At 49.0% G+C, this 9,390-nt stretch overlaps 1 protein-coding gene across 1 annotated transcript in view; it reads right to left on the bottom strand.

Moving 5' to 3' along the window:
• Nucleotides 1-3,578: 3,578 nt before the first annotated feature.
• Nucleotides 3,579-9,390, bottom strand: part of LOC106741793 (erythroid differentiation-related factor 1) — an 8,196-nt gene continuing 2,384 nt past the window's right edge. Inside the window, exons 4-9 of the mRNA XM_014614110.1 lie at nucleotides 8,397-9,185; nucleotides 7,964-8,161; nucleotides 7,504-7,877; nucleotides 5,869-6,187; nucleotides 5,041-5,341; nucleotides 3,579-4,917 (exon numbers count right to left, since the gene is read on the bottom strand). Of these exons, the coding sequence (XP_014469596.1) occupies nucleotides 4,770-4,917; nucleotides 5,041-5,341; nucleotides 5,869-6,187; nucleotides 7,504-7,877; nucleotides 7,964-8,161; nucleotides 8,397-9,185 (2,129 nt within the window). The 3' untranslated portion in view covers nucleotides 3,579-4,769. The remainder of the gene's footprint in view (nucleotides 4,918-5,040; nucleotides 5,342-5,868; nucleotides 6,188-7,503; nucleotides 7,878-7,963; nucleotides 8,162-8,396; nucleotides 9,186-9,390) is intronic.

The raw sequence follows: 9,390 nt of genomic DNA on the forward strand, positions 1-9,390 counted from the left end.
CCCGAGATAGAACAAATAACGAACGCGATGTCGAGGAGAAATGGGGGGGAAGGGGGGATGTGGATCCATCCCCGGGCTAACCCCGGATAACACGACACCGCCGCGAAAACCTCCACCGGTTGCTAACGGAAAAAAAGTGAGAGAGGCGTGGGAAGGTGAGGAAGGGGGGGGGGAGGGGACTCCACGGCGTTTCGATCCGACCGACGGGATCTCGCGAGCCTCGTAGATTAAACGAGAAACCGCCCCGAAATAACGTTTCGGGGGAGCGCGCGAAGCTGGGCGCGGGACAACGCGCACGGGGAGGGTATTCGCGATGAGAAAATGCCGCACGCGCGGAATTCCGCGAGTACGGCTGGTGATGCTCCTCGAGGCTTCTCTCCCCCCTCTTCCGAGAGGGGCAAAGAGGGGGAGGTAATCTTTCCGAGGGTGGAAACGGATCGTCGGCTTGAACGGTGTCTCTCAATTTCACCGTATAAACACCGGCGCCTATCCATCTCGTTACGCACGAAAACGGCTGATTCGCTGAAAATTTCAATTTTCCCCCCCCCTCGCATCATTTTCTCGCGCCAGATGTAATTCTTCCAGTTTCCCGCAGCTCTCCGCGTGGTATTTCCGTTTGTCACTCCGGATATTCGTACGCGACTTGCTTGTTCCTCGGTCTACCATCGAGTTGTTGATTAAATCATCAGTTTGTTTTATTTCCGGGGAAAAATGTGAAATCATACACTGGAAGGGAAAAAGTACTACATTCAGGTAAATAATTACTCCGATACTCCTTGGCAAGGTTTGACTTGGATCGAGTAAATATTACTTGAATGTAGTACTTTTTCGCGACGCTTCAAGTGATATTTGTTTAATTTATTATTGAAAAGGGCGAATTACGAAATATCGGTCACTTCGCAAATAGTTAGAGCCTTGAGAAAAAGAAACCTGGCTAAGAAAAAGACTAAGATCGAGCCCAATAAAATCTGACGATGTTATCGGGGATCGAATTGACTCGGAATTTAAAACCCCTCTCCCCTTCGCGTTTAACGGTTAGCTGCAAAAGTAAAAAAGAAAGGGGAGAAACGGTCGAGCACAAGTGGATGCATGGCGGCGACGTGGCGCCTTCGAGTACGGCAATCGGCAGCGTTCTGTCGCGAAAAGTCGATGACGCGGTGTCGGCCGAATGATATCGGATCGCGTTCCCCATGCCCGGTGTGTATCTTTTTAATAAATCGCGATATATCCGAACTTTCCCCGGCGCACATTTTCGCGACACCTGTCACCCCACGTCGAGTGTGTTCCGTTAAAAGTGCGGGATTTAAAGGTGGGTCGCGCGTCTTCGCCTGGCAGATATTTAACCGCAACGTCGCCCAATGTCGATACCGAGATCGCAGTGTCGCGAGCGATCTCGATGATATTTCGCAAAGTTGCTGCGCACTTGTCGCTCAAGAATTTCGAGCGTTACACAGCCACTCGCAGAAATCCTCAGTTTAAGGAGTTTACGAATTTACACAAAGGAAACGAATAACTATAAATATAAATTCACACGGTGAAACAGGTGAGGTAGGTTAGTCTATTCGGTAGTCCGGTGCTCCTGAGAGACCACTTAAGCCGTGTCTCGTTGGATCTGCCGTCGTAACGAACAGGCCAAGCCGCACGGAGTTTCGGACACGGAAACCGGGATCGGGGGAATGAAAACAGGAAGGAGGAGACAGCGCGAATCGGCCCGACCCTTTTCCACGCTTCCCTTTTGTTTTGTCTTCGACATACGCTCTCTATCCCCCCCCCCCCTCTCTCTCTCTATCTCTCTTTTCNNNCCCCCCCCCCTCTCTCTCTCTCTATCTCTCTTTTCCCTCCGTCTCTCTTCCGGAAAGCAAGGGGGTTGAATCTATTCGAGCGTGAGGGATGCGACTGACAGCTGGAATTGTTATATCTCGGCGGGCCGGCTCGGCCATCCGCTCGCGCGTAGTTCATCGATCTTCGACCGGTCGACATCGCCGCAGCCGCCGCCGTCGACGCGATGGATTGGTTCCTACCTTCGTTAAAATTAATCAAGCGAACACCGGTGCGATTGCCTTTGCCTATCGGCCGCAACAGCACGCAGTATATTACTCGGATACGCGGAAGATCGCGGCGGGAATGCGCCAGGGCACGCGGCCGATCGTTTCCGGCTATAAAAAAGAAAGAATGGGAGAAAGGGGGGGGGGGGATTTGAAGAGTCGTTTTTTCGATTTTTCCCGAGGAACACTGATCTCTCGTGAAAGTGAAGTGTGTCGCGCGTATGTGACATTGGTAGCGAGCGTATTGGAAGCGTGTATCTCATGCTTTCTGATTCACTGATTACTCCACGGAGATTAATAACGGTACAATCACACGCGCGTCCGATTGGATAGTTGACGTACATTGGAAGAAACACACCGATAATGAACGAATCTTGCATGGAATTACATATTACGATGCGAGTGCCGGTTGGAAAATCCTTTGCGTCCCGCGCGCGCCTACAGATAAGGGGGATAACAAGAGCATCATTACAGTCGCGTGTCAAAGAAAACGCGCTCTCGGAGAAAAGGAAAGGGAAAATCGGGAACGAGATATCCGCTTCTCTGTGTACCGTTTATTTTGCTTTATTCACCGCGTTGCTATCATTATCATTATTGATCATTTCATTCCTTATCCCCTTTTTCTCCGTCGTCTTGCGCGTTCTACTCAATCACACTCGTTACACTCGTACCATTTTCGAACCTCACGTTACTTATGCGCGTGTGTATGTGGTAAATCCCGGTAAAGATGGGTATACACTGAGCAAATCGGACCGTCGATTGAAAAGTAAGCGCACAAATATATACGAAATTAACATTTTGTTAACGTTTATCACCTTTTTACGTAACTACCTTTTCGTTGAAGTAACACAAAAATTTGGGCAGACCGTTCGTAGCGAAAATTCTTTTTACCACGCGAAATTAAGGAGCACGGGCGTGTATTTTCTTGCATCCCTCTCTCTCTCGCGTGTCTTCTTCTCAGGAGACTACCTGACGAAACAGATATCATAGCAAAGCCGATGACGCGAGAACGTTTCTGCTGCACGCACCGTCGACCTCAATAGCGCTGATTTACCAAGCTCTCACCCCCTCTTTCCCCTTTAATCTTCCACTCCGGCCGTGCTCACCCCCCCCCCCCCCCCCCCCCCCCCNCCACGCAACAACGGTTCATCTCGAATTCTCTAATAAATGAGTTTTTTATCGAGTTTCCGGTCGACCGGGCGGCGGCTCACACTCGCCCGCTCTGGTGTACATCAGAAACTTATATACAAACCGGGCGCGCGTAGCCTCATTCGAACTCCCGCACCGTTATCCGTCTTCCCGACGGCGGCCGGAGACACGGAGAACGCCGAACTCCGACCCTGGCGATAGATTTAGACTTTAACTTCACCCTCCGACCCGGTCTTTATTTCAATCAAGATGTCGTCGTCGTGCCCACACACACGCAGGCACCGCCCTCTCAGCACCATCACCGTTCCTCTCGTGGAAGCCGCCTCGAGATCTGGGGATTAATTAGTCGCGATCACGAACGCGCCGAGGAGGAATCGGTAGTTCACCGAGAGGACACGCGAGACATCCTCCCTGAGAGATTTCGATAGGTAATGATTATTTTCCCGCGTGGAAAATGGCGCGGTTGACTATTCCGCAAGTCGGAAAAACTGCCCCTGGAAACTACGTTTCTGCGTGGCGAGCTATTTCTTTATTCTCGGAATAAAAATATACATTTTATTTACATAGGACAGATTAAAAACGATCGTTTCCTCTTTCTCACTGCACAGTCACACTGCGATGTGCTGTAAACAGAGCCTCGCGAATGAAGCCCCAATGAGGCCTGACCTCGCCCGATTCATTGTTAAATGTAAGGGCCTCGGCAGAATGGCCGACTTGTCGGCTCGAGGGGCCTTAAAGCTCTTTGACTACTCGCTCTGTGATTGTCCTTGTTTGATGCTACGCATATGTGTAGTGATATCCCGCGTTCAATGAAGCTCGAGTGGAAGAAAAGTGTTGGGACAATTTTATAAGCGCGCTGAATCGATCGCGAATTTTGTGGACGTATCTTTTTATTTGAGCGTATAACGCGAGAATTCTTGGCATGCGTTTTCTCGCTTCTGACGTTATCAAACAAAGTCGGTCATAGCGAGTAATCAGAAACTTCAAGTCTCTGTCTTGGGTAACGCACAATGACTGTCTTATGCCTGGAATCTTAAATCAAAAAACTGTTTGTGATTGATGACAAACCACTGTGTAAATTAAAAAAAAAAAAAATTAAAAAATTGATCATTCAGACCAATATTTAGGACGTAAAGCATTTTCTAATTTTAAAATTATAAGTCGGCCATTCCGCTAAGACTCAAAATCTGGCCAGATTTATATCCGTTCTGGCCGAGCCAGATCTGAGCCTGGCCCGGATCAGTTTCTCGTCAACAAAGCGATCCGGGCCGGGTTCAGGTCTGACCATGCAATTATACATACAAACAAATCGGGCCGAATTAAATCTAACAACGGATCAGACCTTCATCAGCGGATTTCTCTAACTGAAAAGCGTCGTCGGCCTTCGTCATGAATTTTATCGCTATCTAAGGTAACGACACCGCCTCCGTTCTCCTTTATACAGTCACTGCACGACTTTAGAAGATCGAAGATCGCTTCGTCGATCGTCCAAAGAGCAGCTGCTCCGGTATCATACATAATTACAGTTTCTTGCGTTGCCGTTAAGCGAACGCGAGCTGCTAACCGACACGTCGATTAAGTCGTCGGCTCCGGCCGCGGCAACGTACCGCTGAGTTCTCGTAGAAGAATCGTCATGTGCTTCACTAAAGCGAATCCGGACATCGCGTCCGCTCGCAAGGTACGCGCGTAACACTGTCTATACAGATTGCCGAGGGTCTCGCTCCTGAAACGTCACGAAAAGGACACACGTTAAACCGGAGAGAAGCCACTCGTGATGCGACGCTCAATCCGCTCGACTCCGTTTCGCGAACGATCGCGCGTGCATAGACTCGAGAAAACGACGTACTCTTTCCTGTTGCATCCGGGGCTTTTGCTGAGAAACAACTTGGTTAACGACCGTAAAATGAACTGCACCCTCTGCTCGAGCAGCACGACGAGGTTCTCCTCCTCGTCCTTCAGCTTCTGCTCCTCGGCCGCTTCTTCACGCGCAGCGACATCCTCCGTGTCACCTTCCTCGGCCCCCTTAGACTTGCCTTTCGTTGTCGCGTTGCTCCGTTCGCAGAGCATCTCCATTATCGGCACGCATTGCAGGATCAAGTCCAAGCCGTTCTGGTAAGCCTTCAGTTTGCCGTTGAAAGTCGTGCCATCTGGAAACGCACGAGTGTGTCTTATCGTGACAACGACGAAGAGTCTCGAGAAGTGGTATATACGGAAAGAAAGAACCTCAGTAATTCTGTAATACCTTCTGTAATTAAATTTCAGACCAGATGAAAACTCAGTGTGACGAGAAATTAGCGTTCTGCTAACATTCGCGTGAACATTCAGCCGCATCGGATCCACGATCAAGGCATGGTAAGCCTTTTGCTCCGAGCGCTAACATAATTTCTAAGAAAAGGCGTTTCCGTTGGAATTTCTCAAATTTAAGCGTTATCGGGAAACCTTTTGTCAGAAACTATGTTACATTTTATTGCTTAGAGCAAAAGGCTTAGCACACACCTATTGTGGATCTAGATCTAAGGTTTCTGTTTACTCGCCGCAGCGCATCTCGATTAATGACGTCAGAAGTGAGAAAACGCATGCAAGCGAGTTTTCATCCGCTCCCTACAGGTGAGAGAAAATTCCAAATGAATTATTGTCTTTTTCTCTGCAGCTCTTCCAAAGGGAATCGACTTACTGCGCGCTTGATACTCCGACAGAGCGACTCTCTCCAGTTGCAGCGTGAGGAACTCCTTCGTCTGCTCCAACGACAGCAACAGCTTCGCCGCTTTGTCGTAATACAGCTTGCACAGCTGCAAGCTCGTCTTCCTCTTCGTGTTGTCCGCGTCCGACTCGAGTTCCCGGTATACACGGTGGTACAACGAAGCCAGCCGGTGCTGGATGTTCGCGGCTCGGAATTGGTAGACCGGTTGCTGCGGCCCCGGCGTGTCCACGTCGCAATGCTTCAGCGCCTTCTGAAGCATATCGACCACCTCCCTTTCCAACTCCTCCTCGCTCTGTAACGAGAACGTTCGTAATTTATTCGTTAATTTAGGCCACAAGATCTTTCTCGCCGGGAAAACCCGATGAACACGTTGAGCGCTGGGAATCATCAGTGACCGATGGTGAGTATCGCGTCTCATCAGTAGCGAATCCGGTCAGCCACACTACAACACTGGGATTGGTGCATATGCCGATGGCTGCTGTACATGAAGCGGTTATATTTAACATTTAGACTGCTCAGCTAATTTCGAGCGCAAAACCCACGGGACTCAAAGTCGCAGTGCGCGTATGTACACAGCCCGAAATACGAAATAAACCATATGACCAATGAGAGAATAATGGTATTTCTACCCTTCCATACGTATATTATATTCCATGTGTTATCTGATGTAAGTATACTCTTGAAAAACTAATATAACAACCGCAATTATGCATGGATTGCTTCCCAAAATATCACCAAAAATATATGTAGTCTGATCATTTTATAATAAATGTATAAAGTTAATTTTTGCCCTTTTTTCTACATTAATATATATTACGTACAAATGATCTTTTTATTATTTTCGTTCAATATCTCTATAAATAATGGTTCATAAAATTATTCCTCCTATTCTTGTTATTAAAACCGTAACTACGTATGACGGGCAATTTATGTTAAATGAAAAGGTAAATAAGCATTTTGAACGATTTAATATTTGATGATGATATCATCGCGTCATTTAGCAGAATATACAAATGTCAAATTAGATAGAATATATATTTGGGAATATATATTATTATATACATTCATCCTCCGTTAAAGTGCTTGTGTTAGCTCCATTATATTTGGATACTTTGGTCCATATTGTGAACTCATTTTTACCGATAAAAGTGCCTTAAATGATTGGCTTCTCAGCCAATCAGATGGTTCCCACGCCACTTTTAAAGGCATTTTTATCGATAAAAGAGAGTTCAGAACACAGGCCTCTGTGTAAAACGGCCTTTAGTATGCATTAATCCGGTGTAGCACGGGTGATTGAATTCGCTATAAGTTACCAATAAAATATAATTAACCAATAAAGAGAGAACGAAAAAAGCTAACAAGAATCGTTGCTGGATGCTTTCATCCTTCCTAATTATTTACTATCCGAGTCCTGCAGTCTATCCTCTTTCTTCGTTTAAATAATTAAGCATAGTTGAAAAAACGAGACTGTAAGGCTAACAGAGAGCCGACGAAATAAGATTTAATGACGCGTGCGTCTCGAATTACATTCATTTACCTGTCTTTGTAATCGTCGGTTAAAAGGTTTTGTGTATAATTAACGGCCCGAGAGATCTCTCGTATCGTTACCTTTTGCCCAGCAATGGGGTAGTCCTGCAACATCGTGGCCCTCGAGTACAACGTGGTGGACAGGTCCCACGTTACCGTGTCCCAAATGGGCGGGTTCGTCTTCCTGTCGCCCAGGACCTGCAGGGCCCTCTGGTAACTCGCGAGCGCCTTGCTGTAGAAATGCCGCTCCTGGGTGTTCTGCTTGGCGTGCATGTGCGCACAGAGACGCATGAGCCGGCCCGTGTTCGAGTGCAGCAGTGCCAGATTCGCCTCGTCGTGGACCGCCTCGAAGGCCTTGATGCCGGACTCCAGGTGGTTCAGCGAACACGTGAGAAGCGTGGTCACGTCCATGGAACTTGGCGAATCGCCAGCTCGGTTTTCGTGCTGGCCCAGCGCTGCGAAGGAATAGGTTTCTCGATCAAACGAACGAGCTTCCGCCGCTATTTCCTTCTTCCCCGACGAGAAGCAGAGCGAGAATTACCTCCCATCTGGAAAGTACCGCCCGCCTGATTCATGAAGAGGACCCCGAGCTCGTTGTGAATGTTCCCCAGTCGCCTCAGAAGATTATTCCGGTCCATGTCCGTCGGCTCCAACGCCAACGCCTTGTTGTAACACTTGTGGGAGGAGATCAGGGTGGACTCCAGGCTGTCCAGACTTGTCGGGAGCAATTCGGCAGTGTCTGCAATACGAGATACGCGTCAGCAACGATTACTTTTACATACGTACACTCAGATGCATGCCAATCGCACCGTACACACTGTATGCCTTACCATTGCATTAGAGCTGCGTACGCAATTTTCGACCTTATGCATATGATGAATAAGGCTTAAAATCGTGCAACTCTCGATTTGAGGAATGGTAAGGCACACACAACCCTGCGATCGTGACAAGAGCGAGCACACATCGACATTTACTCATGTCCAGGTCCTCCATTCTGTACAGCTCCTCGACCATCTTCTCCTCCGCCTCGTTCTTCGTCTCGTAGTCTTTCCGGTGCTTCTCCACGTTGGCCCAGTCCTGCACGACCATGAAGCAGCAGTCTCCCGCGCGACCCAGCAGGTAGCTGATGGACTTGTTGTTCCTCACGTCGCAGAAGATCTCCAGTATCTTCTGGCAGTACAGCACCTCCAACACGTACCTCAGCGAGGCGCCGTAATTCTTGTTCACGTACTCCTTCTCGGCCAACACGGCGAATATCAAGGACGCCTTCTCGTACAGAAGCGTCTTCAGGTGGGCGTTCCAGCTGATGTTGTCGCTCTTCTTCGGCGCCTGCCACGTCGGCAAGGTTTGCGTGTTGGGCTTGCAGAGCAGCGCGTTCTCGCACGTCGCCTCCACCACCACGCTCTTCTCGCTCTTCTTCCGCTTCTGCCTCGCCTTCTTCTTGTGCGCGGGACTGTGAGAGCTCTCCGGACTCTCCGTCACCGGCTCCGTGACGTCCGCTCGGTTCAGCGGCGCGTACGGCATCGGGATCGCCTGGAACGGCTTCGCCACGTTCGGATGGGTCTCCTCGTACTCGCGTCTCTCCTTCTCGCGCTCCTCCGCCCTCTTCTGCTCCTCGTCGCTGTTGTCCTCCGTCGAGAAGTACTGAAGGCACTCGAGGCCGTGGGTGACGTGCTCCAAGCCGGACAGACATCTCTCCTCGATCGTGCCGGAGATCGGCGGCGCTTTGAACTTCGGCTGCTCGCGTTCCGTCCGCTCCTTCACTGCGAACACGGTTTTTTCTTTCACCAGCTTCGACCCGTTTTGCGAAAATTTCCAGTCGGTAAACGGATACGGACGTTTTCCAAAGTACGTGTAGTCGCGGTTACTTTAATATATGTATCTGTAAACGTATGTACTAAATACACGTTTAAACGTATAATATTAGACTCTAGTTTCCATTCGCACAGTATTCTTTGGGGGGGGGGG

Source organism: Dinoponera quadriceps, unplaced genomic scaffold (genome assembly GCF_001313825.1).
Source record: "Dinoponera quadriceps isolate SergipeBrazil2010 unplaced genomic scaffold, ASM131382v1 scaffold533, whole genome shotgun sequence".
In the NCBI taxonomy this organism is placed as follows: Eukaryota; Metazoa; Arthropoda; class Insecta; order Hymenoptera; family Formicidae; genus Dinoponera; species Dinoponera quadriceps.